General features: G+C 39.0%; 1 protein-coding gene across 4 annotated transcripts in view; it reads left to right on the top strand.

The window, feature by feature from the left end:
* Window positions 1–19,252, top strand: part of EPHA4 (EPH receptor A4) — a 151,006-nt gene that overhangs the window by 6,498 nt on the left and 125,256 nt on the right. For all 4 annotated transcript variants that reach the window (XR_002338990.1, XR_002338991.1, XM_021074565.1 and 1 more), the window contains 1 exon segment: window positions 1,063–1,726. Coding sequence is in view for 2 of the 4 variants with exons in the window: in XM_021074565.1 (XP_020930224.1) it covers window positions 1,063–1,726 (664 nt within the window). In the remaining 2 variants the exon portion in view is untranslated.

Genomic DNA, 19,252 nt, shown 5'->3' with positions numbered 1-19,252 from the left:
AGAATATGATTTTTTTTAACTCTTTTCTTCTTCTAATTATATTCATGTGTTAGATACTTAAGCTGATTTATACTAGATCTCTATAAATGCTTTACTGTAGATATTAACAAAGATTTGGAGGCTGCCTACCAGTCTGGTAGGAGCCCCAAAATTATCTTGCTGCTTTTAGGATTATTTTAAAAGCTATAGGAAGAATGAAACTCCAGCTAGTCACAGTGAATTTTGCTGAATTATTCCCACTATTAGATTTGCTGATTGTCCCACTATTAGAATCTTTTTGTTAGGAAGTAGATTGACAGAAAACCCTACCATCACTTTTTAAATTTTCTTGGGAATAAATACTACGTACTATTTTATTCTCAAAGTCCACAGAATATTTTGAAGCAAGGCACGTGTGCATTCTTGTTTACTTATGTCTCTTTGTTTTAAACATAAGAACATATGCAAACTTTTTCATTGAATGCATGCTCTTGAAAAGTGTTCTACCTTATATATGACAGTGTATTTGTGAAATCCAACCATAAAGTTTCCTTTTTTTTTTAACCCCTGTAAAAAATAGTGACAAAAAAAGAAAAAAAAAATAGACTGACCTTTTTTTTTTTAGTTATTGGAGAGCAAAGTTCTGACAGGAGCACCACTAATTAAACTGATAATTGTCTTCCTTTTGGCAAGCTCTCCTCTTCCTGCTCTTAATTTGCAAGTCTCTGCTCAGTTGTTGAAACAATGCACATACTAGTTTTTCACTTATGAGAAAATTTGAACTGTTGCCACTTGAAATTGTAGCTGTTGTAATAGGTGAATTTGAGGTTGTTAGACCACCCTGAGGAACTGCTGAGAACTCCAAAGCAATAAATCCAGAAATACCTCTGGATTTTAGGCAAAATTGTGAAATAATTAAAAGAAAATACTTCCATACAGTATTAGCTTAGTGAGGAATTGGGGCTGGGTTCTTTTCTTCCTTATTGAAACAACCTCACTGTCCTAGGAGGGCAAAAATCGAAGTGATAAATCACTGCATTTTGACATTTTTGTAATTGATGCGTTTCCTTTGGATCTTTGCAGTGGGAGGAAGTGAGTATTATGGATGAAAAAAATACACCAATCCGGACCTACCAAGTGTGCAACGTGATGGAACCCAGCCAGAATAACTGGCTGCGAACTGATTGGATCACCCGAGAAGGGGCTCAGAGGGTGTACATTGAGATCAAGTTCACCTTGAGGGACTGCAACAGTCTTCCGGGTGTCATGGGCACGTGCAAGGAGACGTTTAACCTGTACTACTACGAATCAGACAACGACAAAGAGCGTTTTATCCGAGAGAGCCAGTTTGCCAAAATTGACACCATCGCCGCCGACGAGAGCTTCACCCAGGTGGACATTGGCGACCGAATCATGAAGCTGAACACAGAGATCCGGGATGTGGGGCCACTGAGCAAAAAGGGGTTCTATCTGGCGTTTCAGGATGTGGGAGCCTGCATCGCCTTGGTATCCGTCCGCGTCTTCTACAAGAAGTGTCCGCTCACAGTTCGCAATCTCGCCCAGTTTCCAGACACCGTCACAGGGGCAGATACGTCTTCTCTGGTGGAAGTTCGAGGCTCCTGTGTCAACAACTCAGAAGAGAAGGATGTGCCAAAAATGTACTGTGGGGCAGATGGTGAATGGCTGGTACCCATTGGCAACTGTCTATGCAATGCTGGGCATGAAGAGCGGAATGGAGAATGCCAAGGTAAGGAGAGCCATGTTGTACTTTTCATCTGGCCTTGTGCACGTAATTAAATCAGAGATGAGACGAAATGGACTCAAGCCAGTAATTAGCAGCCCCTGTGGGATGTGGTGGGACAGAGGGGTCTAATGAGTAAGTGCTATAGCTCCAGGTGGCAAAGCTAAGACATTTCTAATACTGACAAATAAATGATGCTGCTGTAATCAGCAGAAGGCCAAACACATTTGCTAACAGGCTCTTAGATCTGGACTGGCTTGATGCACCCTCTGAAATGTAAATGAACAAGCTGAAGAAACAGGCTTGACTGATCCTTTCTTAAAGAGGGTGGACACACTTTCCAACCAGTGTTCTGTCAGTAAACAGCTCTGGTCGATGGATATGTACTTGAATGATGTAAATCTGGAAGTAGGATGTGTTGTTCCAATTTCCTCCTGCTGATTAAAATCAAGCTGCATGAAAAAAATCCAGTTTTTCCTGCCTTGTGCACCAGTGTAGATGTGGCCTAGCAAAGTGGAGTGACAAGGTGTCAAGTGCGCTGTCTGCCACTGGGTGCCCGTTGATAGGGTCTCCAAGTGAAATGAATCTTGATGAAAGACCTCTTGATTTCCCAGAGGATGTGATAAAGAGCTAGGACGAGTCTTCTTATTCAATCTGTGGCCAGAGGCACTAGTAAACTGTGATTCATTTTGATTATGGAGTTTTTGAAGAAACACATTTTTTTATCATGTTAATTGATATTTATCATATTATGAAGGTGACTTTTTCTCATCTAAGGTTCATTGTCTGCAGTTCCCTCTTTCCTTAATTCCCCTTTTTGGGGTTTTGCAAACTTTTTTTTCTTTTTGGTGTCTTTGTATTTGAATAAGGGCTGGGAGTAATCTATATTTATATGGATTGCTCGTGTCATGTGTGGATTGAGGCTTTAAAAAAATCAGTTATCCCAAGGTTTTCATTTCCACTTGGTATTTATTTTCAGTGGTTATCAATAGGCTGCTGCTGCCAATCTTATTATGGTTACCACTAAAGCATGTAATGCTTGGTCCCATCCATGGAACAGATCAGTTTAATCTTTTCTCAGAGTGAATTTTGAGCTGTAGACTGCACTGCCACATGGTTCATCTGATTTGGTGATTAAAGAGCCTGAAATAACTGACTGCCAAACAATTTGTCTGGCATTTCAACCATCTTAATGACAGGGTGGGATTAACTATGGAGGAATCCACTTGACTGATTAGAAATCAACAGTTATAACCTAAATAAAGTTGCATTTGGGGTAGTTTTGTGTCATAGAGTTACTCTTCTCCTTTCAGAGTTCATACTTTTCAAAAAGTGTCATTCTCGATCTGCTATAGTTATTTCTAAAAGTAGCTAACAATGACTGCCGTTTCATTTCATTGGAAATAGAATAAAGACTTTTCTGTTGACCTGGAGTCAAAAGGTAAACTTGTTAGCTTGAAAATTTAAAAGTTGGAATTCCAAGTTTTTGTTTTTTACTAAGATAAATTTCTTGCCAATTTTGTTTGCTTTCGACCTACCAACTACTAGGTAAGCTGTACCAAATTGAAACCCCAAAGTATATTGTGGCATTATATTAGAAAATGTGTGAAAGTAGTGTTATTGGCACCTAAATTACAATCATCATAGCAGGAACAGGAAAGAACAGAGCCATGACATGGCATCACATCTTGGGGTAAATTATCCTGCCTTTCTGATTCGTGTAAAACAGGACTTGCACGTCTTTACATGTCAAGATTCTTACATATATATTTAAAAAAAAATCATCTTCCATTTTTTGCTCCAATGTTCTCATTTCTGGCATTAATACCTCTCTTGGTATCTAATGTCATTGATTTTCAATTGTCACAGAGCCCAGTAACTCATACATTGCTGCACTGTGAAACTCCTTGACATTTTTACAACCCAAATTAGAAGGAAAAGAGAAAAAGATGGAGGGGGAAGTGAATGCGAAGGTAATTGAACATTGTAGTGGTTTGCTTTATGGAAATAATCTTGGGAATCCAGTTCATCACTTGGTTCATGGAAAGGGTGGGGCTTGATGTTTTAGGTCCACCCCGTTTCTAAGCAACCCGTTCCTAACTCAAGGCCAGATATTTAATGGAAGGGGACAGTTGATTAAGCTTTTTTGAGAATCGTCATTCTTTTCTCATTTGCTACCCAGGTGTTTTCCTTGTTACTCATAAAACGATTAACTCTTTCAAGAAGATAGTTTTTTCATATAACCTTGCACTTTGCTTATTTTTAAGACTGCCAGGTGAATCTGATGAATTTGGGGAGGAAGAGAAAACTTGAATGCGAAGAAGTCTTAAATTCCAAACTTGAGTGAGACTTTTTAAAGATGACTCAAGACTGTAAAGAACTTAAGAGTGGTAAAAACGGTTGCCTCCACAGGCCATTATTACTGGGGTATCAGGATTATCGAGGTGGAGCAGAAAGAACATGGGTACTAAGGCAATGTGTATCCATTTGATTACTTTTTGATGCAAGACCCTGAGCGTGTTTCTTAAACCCTCTTGGTGGGTGCATCTATAAAATGGGTTGATAATAGTTGTACGTAGCTTAGAGACTTGCTATGAGGACACAGTGATGTAAAACTGGGGGAAAAAAAATCACTTTTAGATTATAAAACATGAAACTGATGTTTCAGCTCACATTTCTTTTATCACTCTGCTCTTACCAAGGGCATAGCTGTTGACTTTTCAGGATGTTGAGTTGAAACGGTAAAAGGAAAGTCCATCTTTCAGCCACTCTTGGAAGTCAAGGACAAAGATAGGAAGCATTGCCTTTGCCCTAACAAAGAATAAGGCCCATTTGAAAATGATATTTGGAGAGTGTCCTTTTTTTTTTTTTTTTTTTTTTTTTTCCCCTCCTCCCCTATAGCAAAGAGAACTTTCCTCTGAGTGAAAGAAAAGTGATGTGGGATTGGGATAAGAAAGACTGTGATGCAAAGAGAGCTTAAGAAAGGACATAAAGGAGAATGGGCACGTCTGAAGAACTCTGGCGGCAGGTTCCTCCTCACTTGTCTTTTCAATGGGCCTACTGTGGCAGGACGAATAGAAGAACAGGTGAAAGGTCACCTACTTCCTCATCCATCTTCCGTGGGGTCTGGGAGGTCAGAGTGAAGATTGATTAAGATCTTAAATGTTTGACAAAAGATCCTTGGACAAAAATGGCCAGGGCGGGTGGGGGCCTGGTGTGTGCTGTTGTTTGACTCTAACCCTGGTCATCTGCCAGAGTCCTCAAGGGACCTTGGGGACAGGACTACACTTCCTCTTAGAGTTCTTACCTCTGAGGAGGACATGCTAATGCAGATGGAGGGTGAGGAGCCCGTCCGAAGTGTCAAGAGCAGCAGCGTGGTGGCCGTCTCGCCCCCTGAAGCAGCTGCAAGTTCATTCTGCTCTTGAATAACATTTTCTGAAATGATTGGGCTCAGTCTCCGCAGGACAGAAACACAGTGTAAGGCACTCATTTGTCTTCTGCAGGAGAATGTCTGGCTGGCATGGGCAGTAGTTTGAACTTGCCTAGTGAATGGTTGCGGAAGATAAGTAACTGTTCTCGCTGGTTGGAAAGAGGAAACAAAATTCACCTCAGAACCCCCACCCCCACCCCACCCGACACACACATACCCCCCCCCCCCGTGAGGGAATGTTCCAGATGTCTTACAGAGTTGTTTTTACTACCTCAGAAATATTAAGCAGAAGGAAGAGAGGAAAAGATTCTTTATTAACTTCATTTTGGGCTTAATTAAAAAGCTGCAAAATGAAAGGAAAAAGTCACAGATTTACTCTTTGTGAAATATTCATAAGCAATGTTTTCAGAGAGCATATATAAAAATAATACTAATAAAAAGGAAACATTCGTGGAGTCACTTAAGGCCAAACAATCACAATTGTGACAAAATTATGCTAGATAAGGATCAAACCTTACTAAAATATACAAATGTGCTCTAAGTAGTTGGGAGTTATCTATATCTAGGATCCATATTGCATATCATTACATATATGATGCCTCATGTAAGCAAAAGGTATCTTATTAAGAGCGCTTTTGAAAAGAAAGAAGATAGGAATGCTTTGATGGTTGTAAAATGTAAATATTTCAGATGTGTGCTCTGAAAAGAGCTGTGCTTAAAAAAAATGATTATTTTCATAATATATTGTAGAATGATCTTAGGAGAAAGAAGTACTGGAAAGAAAGCATTTAAAATATAGTTCAGAGAGATGCTGTTTCATATCCTTTCCACTTTTGAAATGTTCCTTCTACCTTTGAATCATGTCTTTAAGAATCAATTGCTTCAATCACATGGCTGCTTTTATCTCTGGCTTTGAAGCGTGGCTGTGATCATTGAAAGATGCAATTCTTTACATACAAGAAGAGCAGGGTTTAATTATTGTCCTTTTTCTGTTATACCTTTTTTTATTTTCCCCCCTACATGTGACCAGACTTCTTTTGTGAGTGTGAATCAGGCAAGGGTCTCTATTTCGGATTCAGCAAAGCATCACATAGGAATTATCTCAGTTAGGGATTTCTGAATCTGGTATTTAAGATGTGATGACTTATTTTAATCTGACTGAGCTTTCTGGTACTTTTCAAAAATGAATTAAGACATAATTATTCTGTTAAGACTTGAATCTTTAGGAGAAAGACCAATTAAATGGCTTTTCAGCTCCCACCGTGCAAAGCAGAGGTGATCATGATACAGGTTTGACTTTCACATCATTAAATTTTAATACTTAGGTTTGGGGAGGTAGTTTTTTATTTTTTTGTTTTGTTTGCTTACGTTTGTGTGTGTGTGTGTGTGTTTAGTTGATGAGTGCAATGTTACCAAAGAACGTTAGGCTTCAAATTCTTCTCCAACTTTTTCTGAGTTACCACTCTTTATAATTTGGCAGATAACCCAAATATATCTATATGCATGTATCTAAAAAAAATAACAGAGATGGAACATCCTCCTATGTTGTTTTATGATTCTTGTCTATTTATTATGGATATCATTCTATATTAGAGAATATAACTTCTTCATCCTTCAAAATTGGTAATATTCTGTAGTATGAATTTATCATCTTTTAATTTTTTCCTTATTGGTTGATAGGGTTTCTTAGTTTGTCCTGGTAATACTTTTAAACAAACACTCTAATTTGTAAATCACGCAGTTTTTTTTTTTTTTTTTTTTTTTTTAATGAATGATTAACCTTGCTTTGTTATTTTTCTGGCTTTGTCTTGGTCAAGTGAATTTAGTAAAACTTCTTGATCGCAAACATACAGGTGGAGGAGTTCAGGGCAGGATAACCAGACAAGTAACACTACTGATGATTATGGAACAGAGTGGGGTCTCATTAAATGTTCATCGAACCAATGAATAAATAAATGCAGAAGGAATTGTGGCCTGTTCCCTATTAAACATTTATTTGGTGGAGTAATGTTTTGTGGAATCAATATGATATATCAAAATCTTTGCGTGTGACTAATATGGTAATGAGGTCCTTGTTTGTAATTTCTACTTCATTTGGGTCTTAACTGTTTTCATCATGGTTATGAACCATCTCTATGCCTTAATGTTCAAAAATCTCTGCAGTCTGTGAATTAACAGTTATTAGTACAAAATGGCTAAGACCTGCCTTTGGCGTCTGAGTCTTGAGTTTAGTGTCTAGGTGTGCTCCTTATTCAAGTGTGCAATCATAGTTACTAACTTAACCTCCCTAACCTCAAGTTTAGATTTGCAGATTGGTGATAATGATATGCTGTTATTTGTGATTCTCACATATAAGCTGGTACGTGCCTAGAATCATTAAACACTTAGGAAGTCGAAAAGGTTATTGTCAATTTTATTGCCAATAGAAATATGGTGACAATATGTGCTGTTTGGTCATTATCTGTCCAACAATGAAAACCAGTTTAGGTTGCAAAGTAGAGGTGGATTTTGTTTGTTTGTTTGTTTGTTTTGGAAGGGGCAGCAGTGGTGATATACACAAGGGTAGAGGATGGCGTGAAATGGCTCGTCTTTCTGGACTGATCAAATCCTCCATTCTGCAGCAGTTCTCAAAGTGTGTTCCACCTGGGTTCCCCAAGCCCCTTTTGTGTGGTCTGTAAGGTCAAAACGTTTATACTAAGATGTCATCTGCCTTTTCCCCACGCTTTTCTCATGAGTGGAGTTCTCCAGAGGGTACCTGGTGTGCAATATCTCATCAAATTGAATGTAGAAGGAAATAGAGCATACAGCTGGCCTCTATTAAACCAACGCCACTCTTCTCACTAATTTTGTTTTAGAAAATACAGGGGTTTTTTTTTCCATTAAAATGTGTTACTTCTGTTATCATGTAATGGGTTTATTATTGATATTTTTAAATGAATTTATCTTAGTTTCAATTTCTAATGGTAAGCATTGATAGCTTTAACTCACATAAATGAAAGCATTTGGGGGTCTTCAATCTTAAGCATGTCCAGGGGTCATGAGACCCAAAAGTTTGGGTTTTGACTAATGAGCTGCATTAGTCTAGCAGCTTCTAGTTTCTCTGGCAGGTACAGAGGTTGTGCTTCTGTCTTCTGCAGACACTTTAAGATGAAAATGAAAGAAGAAAACTCTGAAAACTTTCAGAATCTGGGAGATTTAGGTAGCTTGGAAGAATGACATTTTATTTAATCAACCCTTTAGATGTTTCTATAAAATCAAGAGCAATTTGTAGCTCTTGGCTTTTTAAAAACGGTTTATCTGTGTCCAGGGACATGCTTCAGTGCGCTCTGTAGTTTGTGCTTATGAGAAGGACTGATTCAAGAAGGCTTCGGCTGTCCCCTGGACCCTGAGAGGCTGGATCTTTTTCACTTGGGGCTTGAAACCTTTCTTACTGTGTCCCTTCACAGCTGGCACCTCTGAGCCATTTGCGGGGAGGAGAGTAGGTGAGGTCACTCGGGCCCATGATCTGGAGGGTAATTAATAGTCCCATGACTAAATGGACATTTTATGAATATTCAGGGTCTATTTGGGCTCCCTGGGAAACAATTGGTTGGTCCCACTTACAACTCCCCTTGGAGACTCAGAGCCTTTTCTGGGTGAATGCGGGTCCTCAGCTGTCCGCCGGGGTTGCTTTTGCAGGCAGCGGATCCTTCATTTGCATATTCTGTATGCGCCCTCATGCAAAACAGCACACCCATTTCCCCCTTTCACAAAGGCTACGAGGGCTTCCTTTGGAAACTCCAGCCAAAATCTCCTTCTGTTTATGCAGAACCCAGTGATTTAGACACCATGCAAATTAATTCGGTTTTGATTTGAATGCTTCTAGAGATTGGGGGTGGGAGGCCGAGAGTTGGATATTTGCACAGGGCCCTTTTTGTGCAGACACCACCCCCCGCCCCGTGTGGTTGGTTGTCATTCCTGGGGCCCCTGGCCCCATGCAGAACAACCCTAGCTCCCGCTGCTCATTTCATTTTGACCTTTGCAAAGGAACCTAGTCTTGGTGAATCCCTTGGCTTGTCTGTTTAGTGACAGCTTCAGCTGGAATCTTGCTGTTCCTCCTGAGGTGGGAGGAGATGGCACTATTCAGATTATGCTAGGAATGTTTAGAAGTGTCCCAACAAAGGGCTTAAAAAAATTGTCAAGTAAAAAGATAAAATTCTTTGAAAGAGAATTGTCAGATCTCAGGAAGTTCCGAAAATAGGCTTTAGGTCACCGGTGGGCTGGAATCTATTCATTCCTTCAACAAATAGATATTGAAAGCATATAACGTATAGATTCACCATTGGTATTTTCATCCTGTTCCTACATCTGTGAGTGAATGAATACAGCAGTTTTTGTACCTAGAATCACAATTAAAATCCCTTATTTTCACTTATGTCCCAGAGAAATTTCTTTCCAACATGTATTGATTATCATTCTGGTCCTTATTCCGTATGTGTATTTACTTTGGTTTGAAAACTGCCTTTTGAATTCCTGTCTTCCCACCCCACCCAGTGTCTCCAAATGTCCATAACTTTTGCTTTATTCCCTTCGAATGGAAATGTGTGCACGCAGCATGTTGTAACCCAACACATTTCACCCTCTGCTGGAAACAGCACTGTCTTCAGAGGCCCTTGGTCATATGTCTTCTATAAACTAGAAGAAGAGGACTTCCCATGAAATGTTTTTGAAGTTCAATTAGTTTTGAGTTCGGGCTAATTTCGCAGGGCAGAAAACGGGCATAGCCAACCTTTGCAGTATAATCAAGTGGAGGCAGGGTCAGCTAAAACAACATCTGAATGGGGAAGAGCTTTGGTTTAGCTCCACATGGTCTGACAAAGTTTGATGATGCTGTTCAGAGTCCATTTGGGATGGATTATTAGGATTAAAGAACAGCAGAAGGCTCTGCACTTGGTATGTTCTTTCGTGTCATTAGTGGATGAGAAAATTCAGCCGCTTATCTGGCTCTTGTTTCTAAGGATGGATTTAAACAGACCCACGCTTCTCAAAGGTGATCTTACTAACCTCTTCTTAATAAGTTACAGATCTCAAATTGCTCAAAATCCTTAAAATACCATTTGAAGTAAGTTGATTGATAATTATCATTTCCCTTACGTGTACAGATATTTTCCACAGCAGTACAAAGCTATGGTACAGTTTCTTAATTACCCAGATAATCCTGTTTGCTTGTATTTTTAAACTATGAAGTGCTGGGTAATTATTCAATTCTTAATAGAAGGCAAATGGCAATGTAAACAATAATTAGGATGTTAGACTAATGCGCTTCAAAGCAAATTGGATTTTTTTCATACTGTTCAGCATGAAGTCCCATAAAGCTAACAATTTAGAAGCAAGGCAGAAAAGGTCCCATTTTGTTCATATTTTATGGGGTTATCTCTTCATGGCTTGTTTCTGTGAATAGCAGTTTGCCCCAATGAAGCTGGCTGTGCCCAAGCCAACTGTTTCCCTAACAATCGCTCCCCTGCTGTTTGACATTTGGCTATGTTCTCCCAGGCCTCCAGATTGGTCCTTTGTCTGCTGCAGATCCCAGGGGTCAGAGGTTAACAGAATACTGCTTTTCTCCCATAATACCATGGCAGGTAAATATGGGCCAACCTCAGGATCAGTTAAGACGCAGCTCAGAAAGGAATGCCTTTCTCATGGGCTTTTGTCCTCAAGAACATCCCTGATTTGAGACGCCTGGGTTTCCCAGCCATTGCCTTCCCCAGTGGTTTCTTCGTTACCAGAGCTGCCTTCTCTTTATACAGCTTTTTCTGTTGATAACCACTCACAGCAAACAATATATCCCCAGAAATACATGACCTGAGAGCTGAGCAAATCTTCACGTTGGATGAATTAATTTTACAAACTTAATAATACTATGCGATCTTTATGCACTTAATTATGTCTTGTAGTCTTATCTGTACTGTATGCTTCACTGACGAAATAATAAACTGTTAACAAAGGCAAGATACTTTCATAATGATACTCTTACCCTTCCCTCCTTTTTTTTTTTTCTTTTCTGTTTAGCCTTCACTTATGTTGCCAGTTCAAAGTCTAATTACCTGAACGATATTATTCCCATTTTCACATTTATGGGGCTGTCCAAGCAATCCTCAATATCAGCGTTCTTGATATTTTACATTGGTTTAATTGGATCAGTCTTAATTTTTCTCCCAAGGATTAATGTAAGATACTCAATAGGTTACATCCTAAGTGGTTATGAGGGACACACAGGCTTTAGACATTTAAGGTATGTTTTAAACTTCTTGTTACCATCAATTAATTTCAGGCCACCTTTGCTTGTATCACTATCCTGGTTCTGTTTGACTAGGCTTCTTTTGAGTTGCACTGTGAACTTGATGCTTAGATTCATTTGTCTTCAGTTTTAAGTGTTTGAAAAAGACATCCCACTTTGAAAAACAGTTTCCTTTTGAAGTGTTCGGCTTGGCCACGACAGAAGCAGCCCCCAGGCCGATTAGCATGTTAAAAGAATGGATCAATACCTTTCTGCCTCCTCCACCCTGCTTGCTCCCTTCCAAGGGGCATGTGTTTTGAAAGACTCTAGGAGGCTCTTGACAGATGTGCCAGGAAACTTCAGGGGTATTGTCAGTTGTCCCGAGTTGGAAACATTGACAGTTTGATCTACTGCCCAGACGGCTTCTCCGCTGGCCATTTGAAAATAGATGCAGGAGAAATTGACAGCTTCAGGAAAGCTCTAGCAGTTCATGTAATTATGGAGAGGATTAGACGAAAAGTGTTGGGAGAAATAAGAGATCAATACAGGGGCACTAGTTGACTCCAACTTACCTTTAGCGGTTAAACACTACATTTTGTAACATTTAGCCTATGCACAAGAAAGACTCTTTTATAGTTTTGTGTGTGTGTGTGTGTGTTTTTTAAGGGTTGTGTAAACCCATGCATAAGAAAAAAAAAGTATGTAAGCAGCCACTGATTTTTGAGAGCTGACTTGTAGGTAATTAACAATGTAACACTTCCAATACTTAAGATGCAAAGGTGCTAATTAACTAATGGGAGAAATTGCGATTTCATTACTCTGTTCTCTAACAAGGTGCCAGCAAATTCTTTGCCACTGAAAGTAATAATTGAACATTTGGGTTTCTTTTAAAGCATTTTCTTTAGGAACAGCCTCTCTGTATTTTAGAGTTTTCAATGAGCACTAATGTAAGGCTACAGTAAAACAATACAAAATGTGGTGTTTTTGCAAAAAGGAACTCATGTTGATGGAAAACTGAGAACATTTTCTTTGCTTGAATAAAAGAAAAGTTTTTGTAAAAGTTTGAAACACCCCATCCGAGGGTCTCAAATTGTCTTTGCGAAGCTATCCTCCACCGGGCAAAAAAAATGACTACAGTACTGAGCTAAAGAAACCGCAGTACGTAGTTTATCATAATCTTTGTGAAGGATTCTGGGATCCTCTTTTACAAGCTGTTGTTGCTATAATTATGTAATTTTTAAATGGTTACTTGATAAGCAAAGAATTCTCCACTATGATTTCAGCCATTGTGCTGAAACTTGAAAAAGTTCATTTTTGGGTCTTTTCTTCTAGAGAAAAAAAGTCATTTATTGAAAAAAAAATAATATCCAGCCTTATAAAAATCATAAACAATTATTGCAACTTAAAAAAAAAATTAGATATACTGAAGAGACCCCCTCCCCTCAAAAAGGACAGTTGACTTCTGTTACAGTTAATGATTGGAAAACAGAAACCTATTGAGTTTTTCCAGTATTTTCCGTTATATCTTCTAGATGGTTATCACTGATCTACAGAAAAACTATTGATTTTTGTATGTTTATCTTGCATCCAATCATTTTATTGAACTGCCTTGTGAATACTAATAGGTTTTCAGTTAATTCTTTAGGGGTTTTCTAGAGAACTAATAGCTTTAGCTGCAAGTGATTACGTATTTTTCCTTCTTTTTAAAAATTAGATAGAACTCTTATTTATGATTTCTATCTTCCCACATTGGTCAGAATTTTCAGACTGGAAAAAAATAATAATGTAGATTGTGAACATCTTTATTTTATGCCCAATTTTAGTGGGCAAAATTTAAGTATGCTCTGCTATGTATTATCTTAATATCATTTCCAGTTATTAAATTATTAAATATATCTAAGAAAGAAGGATTTTGAATTTTGTTAGATGACTTCAAATATCTCTTTTAGTTATGTGACCTTTCTATCTTGATATAACAGTAGATTTTTTTCTGAAGTTAATCCATAAACTCTCTTTGTATTTTTGGAGAATAAAAACTATTGGGTGGCAGTAAGTTTTGATAAATAGTTTTTTAAATTATTTTTGATGGAGGACCAGGGCTTGAATTCTGGTGATGAAGAACCAGGGCTTTGGAATAAGGGTTTAATTTTGATCTTGGCTTTTGTCATTTACCACGTGACTGTGGGCACTAGGTATTTAACTTTGGTATTTTGGTTTTCTCGTCTGTAATAGAGAAATAATGATACCCACCCCATGGATATCCTTGTGATTCCATAAGACAGAGTATGTAAGTCTCACTAGGAAATGGCATCTATTCAGTGCTCAGTAAAATGTAGACATTTTTGTTATTTTATTTTGAATTTTTAATGAATAGCAAGGTGATATTAGCCTATATACTCTCTCTCTTTCTCTCTCCCTTTTTCACTTTCTTTTTTTCTCACTTTCTCCTCTTCTGTTCTTATGGCAGATTTTAGGATTATAATCGATTCATAAAGAAATTACAATAGTTTTCCATTCTCTTTATTAACACTGCAGAACATCAGTGTGCAGGAGATCTAGCTCTGCTCTGTAAGTCGGAAAAATTTCACCAATAAAACTGGCTCTAGACTGTGCACTTAGGATGTGGGCACTTTTCTGTATATTTGCTAGACTTTGATAAAAAGTTCATCAACCGCAAAAAGGCAGCTGGCTCCGGAACCCCAGGCAGTTGCTTTTCCAGTCACATTAAGTGGCTCTTCTAGCCGCTAGGAGATGTGCTTTCTGACAGCAACTTGCGTGCTTCCCAGCCTCTGCTGACGTCAGGGGACAGCTCAGATGCTGCGATGACCTTCTCCATAATTATGTTGTTGAGATTTCTCATTCCTGGGGTAGATCTTACACATGTACCTTGGAGGTGATGGGATTGTTCAACCTGGAGTTAGTACATAGGCATGGCTGAGCTAGTTGTAAATCTGGTGGATCTCGTCGAGAAAATATTTCCTATCCCACTAGGAAAAGCTGCATTTCAGTGCAGAGAGATCATGGGTGCAGCCTCTGTGAACCGTGGTGCTTTGCTCTCTGAGGTTTTTTCTGTTGAGAGAGAAAGAGAGAACCAGAAATGGCAGATGTGCTGTTACAGAAACATCTGGTGCTCCTTAGAGCCACAACTTCAACATCATAATTTGTAAATATTTTGTATTGGTTTTGAAGATTGGTAAGTTTCATTTTTCATTTCAAATTATGCTGTAGTCCACAGCAGGCCAAATGAAGACCAGAAGACAGATAATGTGCCTCCATATAAGGAAAGACCCATCTAATGCTGAGAACAAGACAAGCATGAAGTGCGAGGCTTTTTGAGAGGATGGGTTCAACTTTGGAGCCAGTGCTCACACTGGCTGGATGACCCCTGGACCTCTAACTATATGCCTATAGTAAGAGGTTGGAGAACGTGTGTTTCCAAAGATGGGCACCACGGTCATTTTTGGACAAGATGTTTCTTCCCTGAGTAATAGTAACCAAGCATTCCGGGTCCATGCTGCACAAAGTGGGTGTGCACTTAGCAGAATATTTGGTGTCCTGCGTAGTCCCTGGTACTAAATGTCTGAAGCATCCTCCAGTCACCGTGACAGGCCAGCTGCCTCACACGTCCAGCTGCCTCAGGTGTGGATACTAATCTCAGCTGCAAACTTCTAGATTAGACCAACTATACTTGCAACTCTAAGATTCGATGGATAGTAGGGTATTGGGGCCCCTGTTTTAAATATTTCCTATTTCCGAGAGCATAGGTAATCCAAGTCTCGGAATCTCATAGCATAGAAAAAATGGAGGCGCTCTTGCTCTTCCAACAATCTCAGCCATCAACCTCTATTTTTATTTACGTTAAATCTAAGTGTCCACCATAGCTTCTCAAAATCAGATTCATCTGTTTCTAGAAGGCATCTGGGAATGCCTTCTAGAAGAAGTTACTGATAGTTTGTAAAAGCATATGTAAGGATGCCCATCAACCAAGTTCCCTAGTGACTTTTTTACTAGGCGATAATAAGAGCCTCTTAAGACAGGGCTCTTATTATCCCCATTTTACACCTGGGAAGGCGGAGGCATGGAAAGCTGCCTAAGGTTATGTAGACTACTCAAAATGATTTGAAACCAATAGACTGGCTCTAGTCTCCAAGGTGTCAACTGCTCTCAGTTAACTACCAATATGGAATCTGCCTTCTATTTTTACCAGGTAAGAAGAACATTTTAAATACCTGTTACTTATGTAAACAGTGTTTTGTATTTACTTCATGATTTGTCAAATGCTCATCTGCCAGTGGGTAGCCTTTGTATTATTTTGAATGGCCTCACAGAGAGTAAAATGTGACTTTGCAATGATTAGGACTGAAGACCTTGTCATAGAGTGCGTTACTGAGCAAATTATTCTTATTTTGACTCTTGAGTCACAGCACAGAGGGAGGCTACAAGCATAGACCCAAGTTTACATAAGGCAGAACATCGTCCGCTCTTAACTGGAGGATGGCCAAACCAAATGAGGACTTTTTGACTTCTCAAGCACTGTACAATAAATCCAGGGCCATTTAGAAGGAAAATCAATCTAAAAAGGAGGATGAACTTTTAATATTCTAAATGTTGGGCATGCTCTTTTATGCTGGTGCAGGTAGAATATTTGCTTGCAAGTGTGTGAAGAAAAAAAGAAATGGCAAAAAATCATTTATAATGTAATTCATTTCTATTCTAAGGAGTAAGAAGAAAAAAAAAAATGGGGTAAACAATTGCAGATGGGAGTTCTGCTCGTGGCTTAGCAGAAACGAATCTGACTAGTATCCATTTGGATGCAGGTTCAATCCCTGGCCTCGCTCAGTGGGTTGAGGATCTGGAGTTGGTGTGAGCTGTGGTGTAGGTCTCAGACATGGTGTGCCTTGGATCTGGCATTGCTGTGACTGTGGTGTAGGCCAGTGACTACAGCTCCAATTCAGCCCCTAGCCTGGGAATCTCCATATGCCACGGATGTGGCCCTAAAAAAAAAAAAAAAAAAAGACCAAAAAAATTGCAAATGGTGGTATATGTGATTCCTTTAGCACCCACTCATGTTTACCCTTCCCCCATTGCATTGCTACCTTGTAGCTTCAGTGAAATGACTCACCTTTCCCTAGCTAAAACCAACTACATCCTGAATTGTTCTATTATGCATGTCTCGAAAACTCTTTTCTTAGGGGCCTAGGCCCAAATCGGGTTTTCCGTTGCTTGCAACACAACCCTCGTTTTATATGAGAGGTCATTACTTTAGCATGCAAACTAGTTTTCTAGACACAGAAACATGGCACATGGAAACATAATGTGCTTGCCCAAGCTGAGTAGTTACTTTTCCATAAGATTTCTTTTTCGTTCTATAAACAATAGAAACATATTGGGTGGCTATTGTCATCCCTTCTCAGCCTGATGGCTAGATAGATAGATGAGTTTGGGTTCTTTTGCTGACAGGAGGAGCGAGAATTCTTTTGGCTTCATGAGTGGGAAATCTCTCTTCCGAGAGCTGAAGAATATTCAAGGTGGACGGACCTTAGAAATCCTTTAATTGGTTCATGCTTCTCATTTTACAGATGAGGAAACCAAGGCTCAGATTAATCAAGTATATAATAAATTAATAAAGAAGTACAGACTTCAGTTACAAGGTAAATGAGGCATGGTGATTAAATTTAAAGCTTGGGTAATCTAGTCAATAATAATGTAACAGGTAGGAACTAGACCTATCATGGTGATCATTTTGTAACCTCTAGAATTATCGCTGTGGTGTGCACCTGTAACTGACATGGCATTTTAGGTCAATTATACTTCAAACAAAAAAACTTATAGAAAAACAGATCAGATTTGTGGTTACCAGAGGTAGGGCATGGAGCGAGAGAGGTGGTACATACATGCTACTATATATAAAAGAGATAAACAAGGACTTACTATATAGCACAGGGGCGTATAGTCAATATCTTGTAATAACCTATAATGAAAAAAATAAGAAAAAGATATATATACCGTGTATATATACGTACATATATATATGTATATATACATGTATAACTGAATCACTTTGTTTTTGTTTTGTTTTGTTCTGTTTTTCGGGTTTTGTTTTTTTTTTTTTGCCATTTCTTGGGCTGCTGCTGCGGCGTATGGAGGTTCCCAGGCTAGGGGTCTAATCGGAGCTGTAGCCGTTGGCCTACGCCAGAGCCACAGCAACTACAGGATCCAGGCCGCATCTGCAACCTACTCCACAGCTCACACCAATGCCAGATCCTTAACCCACTGAGCAAGGCCAGGGATCGAACCCACAACCTCATGGTTCCTAGTCAGATTCCTTAACCATTGAGCTACAATGGAAACTCCATAACTGAAACACTTTGATGTAGACCTGAAACTAACACAACATGGTGAATCAACTATACTTCAGTTAAAAAAAATCAACTAAATGGCTTCAAAAAAAAAAAAGAGTAAAAAAGAAAGAAAAAATAACTAAAAAGACTGGCTTCTGAAATCCTGAATTGTAGAGTCTTGTCTTGTTGATGGTGCCAAAGGGAGGATACAGCCAGAAGAAATGTGGGCAGCCAAGACAATGGTGTCTACTTATCTTTGAAGCTGGCCTTGGAAAACTAAGTCCTGTACACTCCAGTCTACTCCCCAGGTTAGGCTTTTGAAATGAGATCAGACTTGTTTCTTGATGGCAATCAAACTTGGTTCTTGAAACCACTGGGGTTTCAGTAAACTGTTTGTTCCCCCACATGGACTTGAAATCCCTGGATATACTGTGCCACCTTCTGTCCACCTCTATACATTCTGAGGTCTCTACCCCTTTCTGTGCACCATTCCCTTTGCAAAAGGATTTGCAGTCTAAGGGAACAGGCAGCCCAGTAAAAATATTTATGTGTAAGATAAGTGAAGTAAGCTCGGGTGAGGGCCCAGAGGAGGGAAATGCTCAGTGCCACGAGAGGTGAGGTGCGAAAGAAGATTTTTGGAAAATTACATATAATGTTGGCGCATATGACAGGAAACCCTCTGGTGGATGCAGGGGTCAGTGGGGAAAGTTTTAGGTAACTTCTAAGTTTCAGGTCTGGCCCATCAATGCACCATAAAGTCTATCCTTAGATTAAGGAAACTCTAGGAGATGAGGTGATGTTTAAGGCAGAGTGGATTGGTATGGCAGGATGAAGCATTCATTAAGATGATACTTGCTACTTGTAGAACATAAGAATGGCTGAGAGTCGTGGCCCAGGAAAGAAAAGATGAATGAAACATTTACTTTTTATTTTTTAATTTTTTATTTCATGATTTTTATTTATTCCATTATAGTTGATTTACAGTGTTCTGTCAATTTCTACTGTACAACAAAGTGACCTGGTCATACATATATGTGTGTGTGTGTGTGTGTGTGTGTGTGTGTATACACACATATATATTCTTTTATGTGTGTATACACATATATATACTCTGTATATACACACATATATATTATTTTTATCACATTATGTGAGACCCAGTGATACACATATATATATGAATAAAGTGACCTAGTCATATATATATATATTCTTTTTCTCACATTATCCTCCATCATATTCCATCACAAGTGACTGGATATAGTTCCTTGTGCTATACATGCTTTTCATTTTTGAATTTGACTTTGTAGAAAAACAAATTTGAGAGGCTCTAGTTTGGAAAATATCTTAGTCTGTTTGGGCTGCCATAACAGTATGCCACAGCCTGGGGAGCTTAAACCACAGAAATTAATTTTCCCACAGAAGTCTGAGATGACCATGCAGTCAGGATGGGTTTCTGGTGAAGATTCTGTTCCTGGGTGTGGACAGTCACCTTCCTGCTGTGT

The sequence above is a fragment of the Sus scrofa genome, chromosome 15 (assembly GCF_000003025.6).
Source record: "Sus scrofa isolate TJ Tabasco breed Duroc chromosome 15, Sscrofa11.1, whole genome shotgun sequence".
NCBI lineage: Eukaryota > Metazoa > Chordata > Mammalia > Artiodactyla > Suidae > Sus > Sus scrofa.
This window is presented reverse-complemented; position numbering and strand designations above follow the sequence as displayed.